We start from the raw sequence: 17,507 nt of genomic DNA, 5'->3' as shown, positions 1-17,507 counted from the left end.
GGAATAACTAAGCAAAAATAAAAAAGATTGACTAAAACATTCTGTGTACAATTTCAAGAAACAAGTGAACAAACAAAAATTGCATATACAAAGCAGCTAAGGCAAACCATGGAAAAATCTATAGGGCCTGGTTGTAGACAGGGAGCTGTGATTTTGGTGCACTGCACACAACAGCTAGAGAATGGAAGTGAGCAAATGTGGCCTTTCTTCATCTGTCCTTAGTGCTACCTCACTAACAAAGGATATGGTGATGAAGTATCAAAAAGACAGAAAAATCTTAAAATATAGAAAAATCATTTAGAGTATGATACTGGATGCAATATATCAGAAAATAACAAACAAATTACTTTTAACGCCAAACTTGTAAAGACATGCCTACTGCTCTGATGAGAATCCCACCCAGCATAGTTCAATGCTGTATCAGTGAAAATGCACTTTCACAGGATCCTGAACAAACAATTCTTCCACATACAAATGTATGAGTCTCGTGTCAAATGTGGTAAGAGACGAATTAGCAAGTTAGTGTATCATACGACCGATAGTTAAAGAAAATTCTATAAAGTTAAAAGGAAAGAGGGAATTGATATCTTGAATATGTTAATATAAAATGTTATGAAAGAAGTCAATGCCTCATTCCTCTCTTCTTTCCTCTTCTTTATCCATGCAAAATGACTTCTGCCTTACAACTGGATATGAAATTAAGAATATAAAATAGTAGAACAAGGACCCAGGATATGAGGTGTGTGTGTGTGTGTGTGTGTGTGTGTGTGTGTGTGTGTGTGTGTGTGTGTGTGTGTGTGTGTGTGTGTGTCCTGATTAAGTAAGTAATAAAAGAGTAAGAGTGAGGTGTGGTAATAAGAAGAATGTGATTGATAGCGCTGGAGAGGATGTGCTTCAACAGTTTGGACACATGGAGAATGAGAGAGGAAAGGTTGACAAAGAGAATATATATGTTAGAAGTAGAGGGAACAAGAAGGGGGAGACCAAACTAGAGATATAAGGTAGGAGTGAAACATATTTTGAGAGCTTGAAGCCTAAACATGCAGGAGAGCAAAAGGCATGCACAGGATTAAGTGAATTGGAGAAAGGCAGAATATAGGAAGCAAAATACTATTAATGGATCGATTGAGGTCATGTGAAACATCTAGGGGAAACCACACAAAGGTCTGTGGGGCTTCATTGTGCATAGGAGGCTGTGGTTTTGGTGCATTACATATGAGGATAGATATGAGAGAATGACGTCTTTTCTTTGTTTGTTCATGGTGCTACCTTGCTAACGTGGGAAATGGTGAACAAGTATGAAAAACATCAAACATATTCTGTAAAAAACATTACCTGGCACCCATCTGCAGTACTTGAAGTTTATCAACCTCAACTAGTTCTTCTAAATCTTCAATTTCTCTATCAATAAGTTTGGCAGGGATACTGAAACTTGCAAGGGAAGTTGGCATAGGATAAAGCAGTGTGCACGCATCACCCATCAACTTCCAGATACATGAAGTTTCAGGTTTCAATTTGGCAGCCCTGGGGATGGTCATAAAATCATTAAACAAACTGTGATCTCAACAGCAGCATAAAACAATACTTAGTAAATATTATATACATCTAATCACATATTGCTATTTGTTGTCAGTCCAGTGAAATAATCTTATATATAACACTGAAATAAACAAAGTAGTTTTGAAAAAGCATAATAGTTCCCTAATTTTCTTTTCATCTTGGAAAAAGGTTTTTCACACTATAAAAATATATTCATCAAATTTCCACACTCTTTCCCCTTCAAATAACAAACCTAACATCAAAGAACATAAGTTCTGAATTATCAAAATCTCATTCTCTTCTGAGAGTTATCACACACACCATGAAAGATGTTTAAGACCTCTTCATACTCATCTGCTGGGTAGTTAATGGCATGGCTTAGCCTAGGTCCACAATCTGATCAATCAGTAACTTCCAGCGATGATGTCAATGTCCCTAGATCATTGGTCGAGATGCTAAACAGATAGTCATCAGTGTTGGTTTTCAAAAGAGAAAGGTAAGAAAGGCAGAGAAGACAACCAAAAAAATGCTCACAGGACACTGCCTCAGAGAGAAAGAATTTCCATTCTTCAAAACGTATTCCTTTTATGGGTCAGTTCGTCCTGCGAGCCATGAGAAGGTTAGAGAAAAACACCATCAAAACTGCCAAGTATGGTAAGAATATTACCTTCTGAGTCATCTTGGTAAGCCAGAGTCCTTCTGCCCTACTGGTGGCATTAATAAGGCCAGAACATAAACTCTACACCTAGCATAAGGTATCACTAATAGGTATATCATGGTAAAAACCAAAGATTTCCCTGATAAACTTCTCCATATGAAGATGCTCAAAAAGGCCAAAAGAGAGGGTTAACTTACCATACTCAAGGTCTCTGACATATAAGCAAACAAGAGTTCACAAAAATGAGTCACTTGGTTCCAGGAAGAACTGTTCCCTACTGAATGGGAGGTTTTATGAGTCCTAGATACTCGGAGACATTCCCCCTCAGAATCTACACTGACCAACATGATTCATCCAATTTTTGCTGGCCATAAAGAGTAATTCCTAATTGTAGACAATGCACTATAACTCGGTACTCTTCTCTTAGAACCAAAAACTATCACAAAAGAGCTTCATGAACCACTGAGTAGCTGTCAGACCAGCAAAAAACTTTTCTATGAAAACTGGGCTTGAGGGCACTCCTATTGAATCATTAAGCTTGAACATTCATGACAAGACTAGAAAGAAATGCTAAAACATAGATTCCAAACTTGGAATAACCAGAATTTTTGAGAAAGGTGTTCTGATCCAACTGATAGGATTGTGAATATAGGATTTTGATTTGATTGATAAGAAATACAGAAATAATCATGAGTGCTCCTCACATCTCATTCCATGTAAGATCTGAGAACTATATGCATAAATTTCAGTTTCAACAAGGCTCCTGAACCAAGGCTTCTGAGTTCTATAAAACCTGAGATATAAGCTGAGGAGAATAGCATGCTGAAAAGACTTCTATTACTTGAGTTATGTCACCCACTTGGGCTCCAAGTCACCAACTCTCATAATCCAATTGCTTGAGCATAGGTTTCCCATCTCCCAAAGAGATAGATGAGCATAAGAGAACTGGTTAATAGTTCCAGTTCATGATCTGGACATTCTGTGAAATCATCCCATGTCTGACCTCAAAGAAACAGGTTAGCAATAAAGGATTGCAAGGAGACTCACCAAAAGAGTAGCATCATGAAAGGAGACCTTTGAGTGCCATTCTTGTGATAATGCACAACATAATAGGAATTAGCTTCAAAAGTCTTGTTTCTTACAAACTACATCACCCATGAAGAACAGAATCACACAAACGGAAATCAGGCTGTTCTAAGGAATGAAAATCAAAGAACACACACTACCTTATGATGACATGTTAGAACTTTTGGTACTCCTACTCACAGCTCCCTAACGTTGATATGCAGGGAACACTTTTGTTTTTGCCCAAAGCCCTCTCATGGTGACATGCAAAGGACTTTTGTTGCTTCTAACTACAGCTTCCTCATGCTGACATGCAGGGACTTTTGTTGCTTTTACCAAAAATTTACACTGCATGACCTTCTGTAAAATGAAGGCCCAGCTTTGCTGAGGCAGCCACACAAACCATCAAGGATGAAGAAGGAACTTTCAAAAATGTAATTTTTTGGCCTGCAGTCATCCCATGAACCTGCACTAAATTATGTTGTTGACTCTTCCCAAAAGGTGCTCTAATCACTGTCAAAACCTCTCTTAGGAACTAAATGATAAGGAATAATAGTAGTTCTATTAGCAGTGCAACTATTCATTCTCAGAAGACAGAACGAACCTATCTGGGTAGACAGCTAATTCATGCCACATAACATCCTAACTGGAACAAGGAATGCTTCTGCATGATGATAAGATTTCATTTGAAAGCTATAATGAATCTGTAAAGTACAACTGGCCTGTCACTCAAAGGATCATAACTATTAGAAAGTGAGTCCATAGGAAATTTGGCTTATTCTCCCCCTCCTCTTTCCATGAGGTTATCATTCTGGTATGAAATGATAATGTTAAGTATAACCTAAAGGGAATTATGTGAACTATCAAGAAGGTTCCTGTGAGCACCAGAAAAATCTCTTACTCTGAGATGAATTATGAGTCAGTAGACAACCTAAGGTCGACAATTTTGACTGCTTTAACATATGGGTTGGGAAAAGGTCCATACAACTGACAATGATATATCCAAAGTCAATGATAATTCTTTCTGTTTCAGGGTGTTGACTAAAGAGGAAGGTTTTGAAGAATAAAAAGTGTTTTCTCTCCAAGGTGGTGCCCTGCAAGCATAACAATATTTCTCAAAAAATCAGGCTCTTCAATTGAAAATTTTGGATCTGCTAACATACTGTCTCTTCCTATCCCATTAAGAGTGCTGGTACCCCAGTGCATTACAGTGCAGCAATGTTTGAGGTGTGAGACTGCTGGATTAGTGGGCCAAGTAATCCAATCCACTCACTGTGATTTGAGGATTGATCTCCATCCATAAGGTGCTTCCATCACTACAAACCCTGCAAGAAAAATAATTTGACAAAGAAAAAACTCCCTTACCCTATATCCGAGCTTAGGGAACCTCTTGACTACAAAAGCATCAATCAAGGTCAATAGGGATAGAACTGGAACAGCTGAGGCTTGACTGACTAATGTTTGACTCCAGGTAGTAGATTCCCAGGGTGGGAATAAGTGTCAATGCGGAACAACATGGTCCTAACCCTAACTCTGTGTTTATTCCTGTAAGGGGCCCATACATTAAAAACATCCACTGGAAAGAACAAATAACCACAAAAAACAAAATGTCTATGAGAAAAGGTGGACGGAAGGGAAGTCAGCACTATCTATCTATCTATATATCTCTGATGCCTGTACCCTCCAGGAAATCTCTCAAGGTGGCGGCCACAGCAATAACTACTGAACTCCCTTGCTGCTTCTTAGCTTAGTTGTAAACAGTGAAGAACCTAAGAGGTGATGAACAAGAGCTGGAAGGCTCCACATATAGTTAGGAAGGGTCATTAAAGTTGATTGTCTCATTTGATAACCAGGAAAAAAAATCTTTAGATATTCAAAATAATTCTAGGATCATTCATATTCTCACTACATGTATGGTTCCTGTGTAATCATATCATGTAAGCAAACCAAGTCACATTTGTTTTCAGTAGATGTACCATCCATTAAAATATGACCAAACGTTAGACAAAGATACTTAGCCATGTAAGGATGGAAAAAACCAACAGCCATAGCTGATGAGGTATCATCTTGGTGTTCTGAGGCATAATGAGGAGTTTCTCAACCAACAATCTAGAGACAATGATGTTACTGCTAACAAAAGGTTGTCGACTGGTCAGAAGGTGAACCTGAGCCAAGCCACACTGTTAAATACAGTTCACCTCATTAACTGTCTGCCCGGCATAATGTACCTGACAGGTCATGTTCCTCGATGTACATTCTCAAGTATTAAATTCATAAGCTTCCTTCTTGTTAACTACATAGCAGGTGACTGATTATGGTTGAAAGGCATATGTCTCACTAGTAAGGTAGGGGGTTAAGAGGTTAAGAGGTCATAAGCATTTCTCATAGCTCACTAAATAAATCAACCCTGAAAAGAAACAGAATACAGATACTGCAACTTTTGTTATAAGTTACATTTACCCCAAGACGTAATCATCTCAAAATCAACATACTTCATCAAAAAAGTGATGGCACTGAGACATGCATCCTTTAAGTTTGAGAAGAAAGACTGCTCACGATACTTTCGAGCACTGGCTAAGAGAGCTTCTGCCAGCCCAATTAGGGACACAACTTGCACAGGTTCAATTGGCTCTCGCTTCAACACAGCTTCATAGTCTTTTATTGCCTCTAGGTTTTCACCAACTATCTGAAAGAAAAATAACAATAAAGAGAGCTTTTGATTTAGATAATATATGTATGCCTATGAAAGATGAACATCCACTAGATCATCTCTTACCCTAAATGAACAGTCTAGGTCATCCCCTACAAATCTCAAAAGTCATTACTATTTCATTAGATTCCATTACCATACAAGCAAAATGGAGGCACATGGAACACAGAACAGAGAAGTACAGGGTCACAACTAAACGACAGATGAAATGAGCTAGACATATGAAGAAAATTAACTGCTGGAGATGTGACGCAGTAGCATTATTGCAGAACCGGAATGGGTTAAAAGACTGTTAACACAGAAATGGACAAGTCCTGGAAAGCTCTTCATATAATAGTACTGATGAACTCCAGTGAAGGAGCAAAGATGAAAAGATACTGAATCTTTAAACTGTCCTGAGATAGTAAAGGAGTGTTGTAGCAGTAACAATATCATAAAAGATTAATGAATATATGATGTATGTAGCATTTATGGATCTGGAGAAGGCATATGATAGAGTTGATAGAGAAGCTCTGTGGAAGGTATTAAGAATATATGGTGTGGGAGGCAAGTTGTTAGAAGCAGTGAAAAGTTTTTATCGAGGATGTAAGGCATGTGTACATGTAGGAAGAGAGGAAAGTGATTGGTTCTCAGTGAATGTAGGTTTGCAGCAGGGGTGTGTGATGTCTCCATGGTTGTTTAATTTGTTTATGGATGGGGTTGTTAGGGAGGTGAATGCAAGAGTTTTGGAAAGAGGGGCAAAAATGAGGTCTGTTGTGGATGAGAGAGCTTGGGAAATGAGTCAGATGTTGTTCGCTGATGATACAGCACTGGTGGCTGATTCATGTGAGAAACTGCAGAAGCTGGTGACGGAGTTTGGTAAAGTGTGTGAAAGAAGAAAGTTAAGAGTAAATGAGAATAAGAGCAAGGTTATTAGGTACAGTAGGGTTGAGGGTCAAGTCAATTGGGAGGTAAGTTTGAATGGAGAAAAACTGGAGGAAGTAAAGTGTTTTAGATATCTGGGAGTGGATCTGGCAGTGGATGGAACCATGGAAGCGGAAGTGAATCATAGGGTGGGGGAGGGGGCGAAAATCCTGGGAGCCTTGAAGAATGTGTGGAAGTTGAGAACATTATCTCGGAAAGCAAAAATGGGTATGTTTGAAGGAATAGTGGTTCCAACAATGTTGTATGGTTGCGGGGCGTGGGCTATGGATAGAGTTGTGCGCAGGAGGGTGGAAGTGCTGGAAATGAGATGTTTGAGGACACTGTGTGGTGTGAGGTGGTTTGATCGAGTAAATAATGTAAGGGTAAGAGAGATGTGTGGAAATAAAAAGAGCGTGGTTGAGAGAGCAGAAGAGGGTGTTTTGAAATGGTTTGGGCACATGGAGAGAATGAGTGAGGAAAGATTGACCAAGAGGATATATGTGTCGGAGGTGGAGGGAACGAGGAGAAGTGGGAGACCAAATTGGAGGTGGAAAGATGGAGTGAAAAAGATTTTGAGTGATCGGGGCCTGAACATGCAGGAGGGTGAAAGGCGTGCAAGGAATAGAGTGAACTGGAACGATGTGGTATACCAGGGTCGACGTGCTGTTAATGGATTGAACCAGGGCATGTGAAGCGTCTGGGGTAAACCATGGAAAGTTCTGTGGGGCCTGGATGTGGAAAGGGAGCTGTGGTTTCGGTGCATTATTACATGACAGCTAGAGACTGAGTGTGAACGAATGGGGCATTTGTTGTTTTCCTAGTGCTACCTCGCACACATGAGGGGGGAGGGGGTTGTTATTCCATGTGTGGTGGGGTGGCGATGGGAATAAATAAGGGCAGACAGTACGAATTACGTACATGTGTATATATGTATATGTCTGTGTGAGTATATATATGTATACACTGAGATGTATAGGTATGTATGTTTGCGTGTGTGGACGTGTATGTATATACATGTGTATGTGGGTGGGTTGGGCCATTCTTTCGTCTGTTTCCTTGCGCTACCTCGCTAACGTGGGAGACAGCGACAAAGCAAAATAAATAACCTCATACCCAACAATGTTATATGGTTGCGAGGCATGGGCTATAGATAGGGTTGTGCAGAGGAGGGTGGATGTGTTGGAAATGAGATGTTTGAGGACAATATGTGGTGTGAGGTGGTTTGATCAAGTAAGTAATGAAAGGGTAAGAGAGATGTGTGGTAATAAAAAGAGTGTGGTTGAGAGAGCAGAAGAGGGTGTATTAAATGGTTTGGTCAAATGGAGAGAATGAGTGAGGAAAGATTGACAAAGAGGATATATGTTTCAGAGGTGGAGGAAACGAGAAGTGGGAGACCAAATTGGAGGTGGAAGGATGGAGTGAAAAAGGTTTTGAGCAATCGGGGCCTGAACATGCAGAAGGGTAAAAGGCATGCAAAGAACAGACTGAATTGGAATAATGTGGTAAACCGGGGTCGATGTGCTGTCAATGGACATGTGAAGCATCTGGGGTAAACCATGGAAAGTTTTGTGGGGCCTGGATGTGGAAAGGGAGCTGTGGTTTCAGTGCATTATACATGACAGCTAGAGACTGAGTGTGGACAAATGTGACATTTGTTGTCTTTTCCTAGCGCTACCTCGCACGCATGCGGGGGAAAGGGGGGTGTCATTTCATGTATGGCAGGGTGGCGACAGGAATGAATAAAGGCAGCAAGTATGAATTATGTACATGTGTATATATGTATATGTCTGTGTATTTATATATATGTATATGTTGAAATGTATAGGTATGTATATGTGCGTGTGTGGACGTGTACGTATATACATGTGTATGTGGGTGGGTTGGGCCATTCTTTCGTCTGTCTCCTTGCACTACCTCGTTAACACAGGAGGCAGCGACAAAGTATAAGGAAAAAAAATATCTCATTCTCTGAATTCAAAAACACTACAATTCAACCCTACAATATCATAATCATGGCCAGACATAACTATAACATCCTACACTTTGTCCCGGAAACCTCACTCAATGAACATGACAAAATATGATTCCCAAAAGCTTGGGGCTTTGTATAAGTATCATCATCATTTTTCTTGTACACAGATATCCCATATCTACAGGGATCCTTTTTGCCCTAGGAAGGTTTCCTGCTCATATATCTTTGGTGGTTCTTCCTCCACACTTCTGTTTGTGAGAGTAAATTCACATCATTCTGCCTCACTAAATCACCAGCTAACACCTCTCTTCAAACAACCCTTTCTGGTGGCTACGATATTACTGTCCCTCCATGTTTTACATGGATCATTTCAGTTAACATTCTTTTGAGCTACCTTTGCATGTCCTAGCCATTAGGAATTGGACCCATGGTCAGTGAATAACTACTGTTTTCCATAGTTACTGTATGGAAACCAAACATACGAAGGCTGACCATTTTGATGCCCTCTCATAGAGAAAAGCAGTGGAGTTCTCCTCCTTCTTATGTCTTTCACTCTTCTCATAACCTTTAAACTTACAACTGAGGTCTATAAACTCCTTTTGACCTCTAATTGATCTCTTCATCCTTTTTCTTGTACTCTCCTTTCCTTTTCATCTGAGATGACAACAGTTAAGGCATGTTTATTTTGCCCATGCAACTGCAGTTGCCGTTACCATAAAAAAGTTTTGGAAATGAATTGTGAATTCAATATAAGATGAAATAATGACCTGGAAATATGGAGCGATTTTCAAGAATAGATCAACCACTGCAATAGCAGTGGAAATATGAACCACAACATTGATGTTCTAGCCAAGTTGGAAATCAGTTCATGATAAAACATATTTTACTTACCTGCTTAATATGAGCAATCTGGTATAGAGGATAAAGAGCCCCTGGATTGAGCTGAGATGCATAAGTAAACACCTTAAGAGCTGCACTGTGAGCACCACGAGCCAGATAAGCGTCTCCAAGACACTCGTAACTAGCACTGTAAATTTAACATTTCTAAATGTCATACTGTACAATGAGGGAGGTATCAGGGTGTTATAAGATTTTACAATAAGTATAATATACAGCTACAGCTTCTGGCAACATATGATGCCAGAAGTATTAAGCAAACCTTCACGCAATATCAAAAAACTGTGTAAAAAGATTTTGACATACAGTAGAACAAGAGAAGTTGATACAGAAAATTTTTGTGAATTTGTTCACATTGGTTTCATAAAAATAATAATCTTGCAAACATGGATACAGTACTTATTGAAATGGGTCTTTATGAAAGCATGCTACTCAAAGTATTACCCACATGTGTTCTCTTTCTACCATCGTTCATGCATACACACTCATAATTCCTGCATAGGCAGGAGATACAAAGTTCTGTCCAAATACATTAACCTATTTGCATACACCCAGTCAAAAACACTTTTCATTCATACTCCCTCATTCGCTTTAATCTTTCATCTACTCTATGTCATACTTTCATTTTCAATTCAATAAGCTATTCATGCACACCAACCTAATCTAGTAGCATCTTTAAGTTTCTCCAAATTTCAGGTGTTTACACTTGCAACTTTACTGTCTTTGAAAATCATGTTTCAAGAACAGAAGTATCATTTCTTTCTTACAATAATTTCATTAGCGGTTTTCTACTGTATCCTTTTCATCCACTGACAATGATACAACCTCAAAAAATGTGCCTTGTGCCTTCTTGTTATCTGGTATAACCACTTGCAAGCAGAGTCCCGTAACACTAGTAGCTGTACTGTATTTACTTTACTTTGCTGTCCAAAGATCCCTTTCTATGGGGTTCCCATAGCACTCAGGTAGGTGATCTCATCCAGAGGGAAGGACTACAGATTAAGAAGTGTGGTGATATTGCATGTATGTATGTTTGAAGTGAGCACATGATAATTGAAAAGTAAATATTTAGTGTCATCAGTAAGGTAGTTACATCTTGTGGCATGTTGAATTAGTGTTTGCAATGTCTTAGTTTTAATGGAGAGAAATTACATTTTACACTTACCTATCGTCAGGGTTTATGGTGATAGTGCACTGAAAGGCTTGTATAGCCTGGTCATAATTCTGGAGTACAAGATGGTGGAGACCAAGCCGAAGCCATGCCCAGCCACAGGATGAACGGCCTCCTTCATTTGTTATGCGATGCAACAATTTAATGTTTTCCTCCTATGAAAAAGTAAGGGCAAATATACAAAACAGGTATACAATGATTTTTATAGTACATATTCAATGTGTTTGCATTTTATAACATTCTTTATAAACTGCATAAATGCATACCTCACTGTATCAGCCTGACTTGTGACACCACTGACAAATCATTTACACACAATTTTGTTGACATATCTAGCTTATTACCGATGTTCTTGATTATACAGATTCACTTGACTACTGACACTCTCAAAATAAAATTCTTCATATGGCATGGATCTATGAGGAGTAAAATTCATAATTCATAAGATCTATATTAGACACTCAAAATGCATTTGGCTACTTTTGTTTTAAAATATCTTTACTGATTTATTGAATTACAACTTTTCATATTTTCTCAAAAGCAAAACAGGTTTAAATTTGAATTTATATGGTTTCAATGCTGATGATCAGATGAATATCTGAGACTTCACATGTTAGTCCAAACTGATGGGTAGGAGCAAAAGATTGTAATTAGTATCTGTTGTGTAAATATCAAATAACCTTCATTGAAAAAACACTCCCTAACATCTACTGGAAAACCTTCATAATTTTTTCTAAATATCACATAGCTGTAAAACCCCTAACATGTAAACTTTCCTTAGAAAGGTATATTCAATAGTTCCCCTTTTAAACAATACCAGACGCCCACTACAGCCTATTCATGCACAGATTCTTTCAGGTAATGTATGCTATATGTTTTTAATCCTGCTTAAAAGGCTTCAATAACAGGCAATATCTAAAGGCACACTTCTCAGAAACAAAGTCAAAAGCACTTTATTATCAACATAACTTCAAACTAGTATGGAAATTACTTATTAAGACACAATTGATTACAATCATGTCTTCCTACAGCAAAATTAAAGATCAAAAGATACTAAGTTTGCATGCTAAATATAAAACTTTTATAAACTTATAATTGTACTGCTTACATATTTCCCAAGAATTCTGTACAGATCCGACAATGCTGCTCCAATGTCATCATCATTCGGACTTAGGGATAATGCTTTCTCATAGCATTTTAGTGCTTTTTCCATATTGTTGTCATATCGGAAGAAATGTCCTAAGTATAAAAATGCTTGTCCAAGCTTTGGGTCCAGCTTTCCAGCCCTCATACAACATATCTGAGCTTTCTTTAGGTCTCTCTTTTCATAATATACTCGTCCTAACTCCATGTGGCCTTCAGCATAACCAGGCTGCTCCTGCAATATTTGAAATAACTAAGCAATGAATTCAGTAGACAGTGACTGAAAACTTACCACTCCAATGATCATATACCACTGCCTTGCCAGCCCAAATAAATCATGAAATATCTTTCATGAGAGTGAGTTCACAACTTTCAAATATCAAGTTACTAAGTCTTTAAAACAAAAAGTAAACAAAAATATTATTCCCAAGTTTTCAAAACAAAAACATACAATACAAAAAATTTGACTCCAATTCCATACATAATTTCAAAAAAATCACACAGCAGATCAGTATAGTACACAACTTGCAACAATTAAGTCAGATATATCAAAAAATTAAATCAATATTCACAAGACCTCTGAAATATTCCAAAATGAGGGAATGAAAAATAGCACTTTTTCTCTATAAGATTTACAGCATCACTATCTTGCTAAGCACAAAACAGCAAACAAATATTTACAACATATGTTGAAGCAAACATTTTGAAATATAATTCTGAAGCTCCAAATGCATTAGAGATGTGTGACACCACAATACTCCTGCAAGTCTTCGATCCCAAACAAACCTACCTGAAATGCAACTTTCAATAAGCTGGAGGCAAGTGCCATGAGAGAGGAATGAAAAAAGGTACTCAAAAATGGGAAACCAGTATAAACAAAAAACTGATCCTAAGAACTACTTACCACAGACATACATCTATGAATGTAGATGATATTGAACAAACAAGAACCATCATTTGTGGCAAATGCTGCTAACCAATGCTAGTAGTACCTTAATAAAAAGAAAAAGAAAATCCTGCAAACCACACATTCTATCTATCTACACACCTGATCCCTGTTCCAGGTGGAACACACTCAAAGGGGTGGCCATGGCAACAGAGTCTTCATAACTAAAGAACTTCAATGACTCTTCTTAGCCTTTAGTGCCTCACCCTTAATGGGCCACTAACAGAGGGCAAATCTAGTGCAGTGTTTGCAGAAGTTCCTACCTAATGTTCCTACCGACCACTTCTACTTAATGTTCCTACCTACTACTTCTACTTACTGTTTCTATCTAATGCTCCTACTTACATGTTCCTACCTATTACTTCCATCTACTGCTCCTACAATTTTGCCAAAAGGCAAGCTGGCGCATAGTGCTCCCAGCAGGGAAATCTAGATTTACAAAGAATGAGCTGTTTGAGTTCAGGTTTGTCAAGTGTTATGTATGACAAGGAGAGATTGTATGTTTATAGTCCACATGTGGGTGAGGCAGCAAGAAAAGACAGCAACCTGGGTTAGACGAGTGCAACTTAACAACCACTGAAGTCCTGGCTCACTATGCAGCCATCACTGACCCACACGATACCTAGGCGGGTAGTACTGGTAATAAAGCTCCCTGACTGTTAGCTGCCTACCAATTACTACATTCAAACATTCATAAAATCATTCACTTCATATATCAGACCAAAACTTGATTATGCCTTTCCAATCTGGCCACTGTAAATAAAGAAGAAAAAGTATGATGATACATCGATCAGAAATCAGAAAGGGCAGAAACCCAGGTATCAACACCATTCAACTTGTCAAGTCACATACATGAAGATCACACTGTGTTAGTCATACATGTGAAATGAATGGTGGTGGCTTGGGAAGCCATGCCATACTGCCTTTATGATGTGATGTCATGTACTGGACAGGTTACTGCATGGTTATTGAATTCCTGTGAATGAGCATCAGCTGACCTCTTACATTTTATAATGACCTAAAGGAGCAAATTTCCACAGTCACCCGATTTTGGAATGTAAAAGTGTTTCAATCCTCACCAAGTAAATGCTCTCTCATTTGCTCATGGTGATCTCACTGTAGGTGAGAAAGATACATAAATATAATTATCAGCATAAGAATTCTGTATTATCAATTTCCAATGAATATTTTCATGCCCACAAATCAACTTGAGAATTACCACTGCTGAAAACTATTTACATGATTATTCTTAATAGCAGTTAATACAATATAAGACAGCAAGGTACAGAATTTCCAGCTACATAAATAATTTTCTTATCCACATAGTCTCTACATTTGAATATTACCACACATACTTTCTAAAAAGTTAAGACAACAGATATGTTACTAATACAATATGTATAAATGCAGTGATAGAACTGGTTAGGGCTGTAGATATCTTAGACAAAAATGAGAAAATATTTTTGATGAAGTGCATCTGTTGTGTAAAGGAAAGGTGCAAACAGAGACTTTACTCTCACATGACAACTCAACTCAGAGTGCAAAGAGAAAAAGGTAAAAGATGTTCTATTATATAACAATGGAAGTCCAAGTTTCACTTCATAAGCAAATCGGACATTAGTTGAGAAAATCTATGAGTTAATGGTCCAACTCTAAGTTAACAGGAATGAAATAAAAGAGAAAAGCTTGAGTACTTTGTTTTTCTTATTCATTTTATTTGTTTTGCTTTGTCGCTGTCTCCCGCATTAGCAAGGTAGCACAAGGAAACAGATGAAAGAATGGCCCAACCCACCCACATACACATGTACATACATACTCGTCCACACACGCAAATATACATACCTATACATCTCAACGTATACATATATATACACACACAGACATATACATATATACACATGTACATAATTCATACTGTCTGCCTTTATTCATTCCCATCACCACCTCGCCACACATGGAATAACAACCCCCTCCCCCCTCATGTGTGCGAGGTAGCGCTAGGAAAGGACAACGAAGGCCACATTCGTTCACACTCAGTATCTAGCTGTCATGTAATAATGCACCGAAACCACAGCTCCCTTTCCACATCCAGGTCCCACAGAACTTTCCATGGTTTACCCCAGACGCTTCACATGCCCTGGTTCAATCCACTGACAGCACGTCGACCCCGGTATACCACATCATTCCAATTCACTCTATTCCTTGCACGCCTTTCACCCTCCTGCATGTTCAGGCCCCGATCACTCAAAATCTTTTTCACTCCATCTTTCCACCTCCAATTTGGTCTCCCACTTCTCCTCGTTCCCTCCACCTCTGACACATATATCCTCTTGGTCAATCTTTCCTCACTCATTCTCTCCATGTGACCAAACCATTTCAAAACACCCTCTTCTGCTCTCTCAACCACACTCTTTTTATTACCACACATCTCTCTTACCCTTACATTACTTACTCGATCAAACCACCTCACACCACATATTGTCGTCAAACATCTCATTTCCAGCACATCCATCCTCCTCCACACAACTCTATCCATAGCCCACGCCTCGCAACCATACAACATTGTTTGAACCACTATTCCTCCAAACATAACCATTTTTGCTTATCGAGATAATGTTCTCGACTTCCACACATTCTTCAACGCTCCCAGAATTTTCACCCCGTCCCCCACCTTATGATTCACTTCCGCTTCCATGGTTCCATCCGCTGCCAAATCCACTCCTAGGTATCTAAAACACTTCACTTCCTCTAGTTTTTCTCCATTCAAACTTACCTCCCAATTGACTTGTTTTTCTTACCTGAACAAATTCCTCTAAAAGCTGTTGAGCTTTTTGTCTTTCTCCTCGAGCCCTATGAAGTGTCGCTGAAAGAAGCTTAAATTGGAACTGCTCTCCAAAGGCATCATGCAGATTCTCAAGATCATCTGCTGCCATGTCAAATTCTTGCAATTTTATTCTTGACCTGACTAACAGGAGTCCACAATCTAAACTTGTCTCTGCATGCTGCAATAAGAAAATCAGGTTACTTTACAAAGGAAGAGGTCTGGACAATAACATCTATAAGCAGTTACATAAATAGAAAAAACTCACATGTGGTTTGGGTGGAATGGGTCAAGGGCTATTGCAATGAAGTGTGCACCAAGCATACTGAAGAGAAATTATATTACAAGTGTTTAAGCTTCATATTGCAGGTGCTGCCTGTTTTTGGTTTCAAAATAGCCAATCATTGTTCTGAGGGCCTCTTTTGTGTGGTGTGAAATATTTTCATATTTGCTTTTAACATGGTGGATGACCAATCAAGAGACGCTTAGTCTTGGGTGGAATGAATGAACGCTTGTATGGTATTTTAAGGGATTCTTGTTCAAACGCTTAAAATTGCTCCATTTAAATGTTCTGAGGTCATTTAGTTTGCTTATGGCCTCAGGCAGGGGAGAAAGAATTCTACCTCCGTATTCCCAGCATGTCGTATAAGGCAACTAAAGGGAGCTTGAACACAAAAGGATGTATGGCACATTCAAAAGGCAGGGCAGTAAGTATTAGTGGCCTATATGAATGCTCATTTCAAAATATGAATCTTCATTCCATAAATGTCATCACTTCCTACAGCTTTGGGCTACATGAGTCTTTAGAAAGAGTTCCTGGATAACAACATTCCATTTCTCATGAAAATGGTTCTGGGGTAATCAAAATTAAATAAAAATAATCAATTACATTACAAAAAGAACTGTGATTTACGAAAAAATAAGAATGGGAATGATTCAACAGAATACCTATATATCAACTGCTTTACTATAAGACACCCGGTCTTCAGTAACACCATAATATGCAAGGAGTCTTTTTATTGGATTCTCCTGCACCTCCAATAAAGAGCTTACTCACGAACTTAAGTCAACTCTACATTTCTCATCCAAAAAAATATGCATAAACTGTGATGTATATTGACTTTTTAATACCAACATAATCTTTCACTCTATGAGCATGCACTTACTTTCTCAAGTATTGCAACTGCCTGTCGGAGGTGATTTTTGTGTCCCATGTGTACAAATGCCTTGGCTCGAGTTAACCTCAACCTTGTTTGATAAGACTCAAATTCCTCATTCCCAGGTATTGAAATATGTTGATCAGCAGACAAAATTATGAGTGCCTTACTGCAAGTTACTTCAACACCAGCCCAATCATTACTTGCTTCCTGAACAGTAAGAAGCAATTTCCATCCAAGCAAGTTATTCCTGACTCGCTCAGCACCTACAAACAACAAAAGAAGAATCAATTATGTAAAGAACGGAAATACACATCTTTTAACATTGCAATTAGATATGAAAATAATTGACAAAGAGAAAACTCAGTTCATCTATCATCTTTAACTCTGATCCTATTTACATAGGGTGGGTTAATTGCAATCAGCCTCAGTAAATTAATGCACATCCTCAACCAATGCCATGTGTGCTATACCAGTACTGGGAATCCATGTTAATATAAGCACTTATTCCTTTTTCTTTTGTTT

General features: G+C 38.4%; 1 protein-coding gene across 2 annotated transcripts in view; it reads right to left on the bottom strand.

Moving 5' to 3' along the window:
- LOC139761310 (tetratricopeptide repeat protein 37) overlaps positions 1–17,507 on the bottom strand; it is a 64,603-nt gene that overhangs the window by 34,683 nt on the left and 12,413 nt on the right. For both annotated transcript variants that reach the window (XM_071685363.1, XM_071685362.1), the window contains exons 8-14: positions 16,992–17,248; positions 15,803–16,006; positions 12,024–12,293; positions 10,910–11,070; positions 9,739–9,874; positions 5,755–5,948; positions 1,336–1,524 (exon numbers count right to left, since the gene is read on the bottom strand). In XM_071685363.1, the coding sequence (XP_071541464.1) occupies positions 1,336–1,524; positions 5,755–5,948; positions 9,739–9,874; positions 10,910–11,070; positions 12,024–12,293; positions 15,803–16,006; positions 16,992–17,248 (1,411 nt within the window). The remainder of the gene's footprint in view (positions 1–1,335; positions 1,525–5,754; positions 5,949–9,738; positions 9,875–10,909; positions 11,071–12,023; positions 12,294–15,802; positions 16,007–16,991; positions 17,249–17,507) is intronic.

The sequence above is a fragment of the Panulirus ornatus genome, chromosome 40, assembly GCF_036320965.1.
Source record: "Panulirus ornatus isolate Po-2019 chromosome 40, ASM3632096v1, whole genome shotgun sequence".
NCBI lineage: Eukaryota > Metazoa > Arthropoda > Malacostraca > Decapoda > Palinuridae > Panulirus > Panulirus ornatus.
The sequence above is the reverse complement of the archived record's forward strand: the minus strand, read 5'-3'. Positions and strand labels throughout refer to the sequence as shown.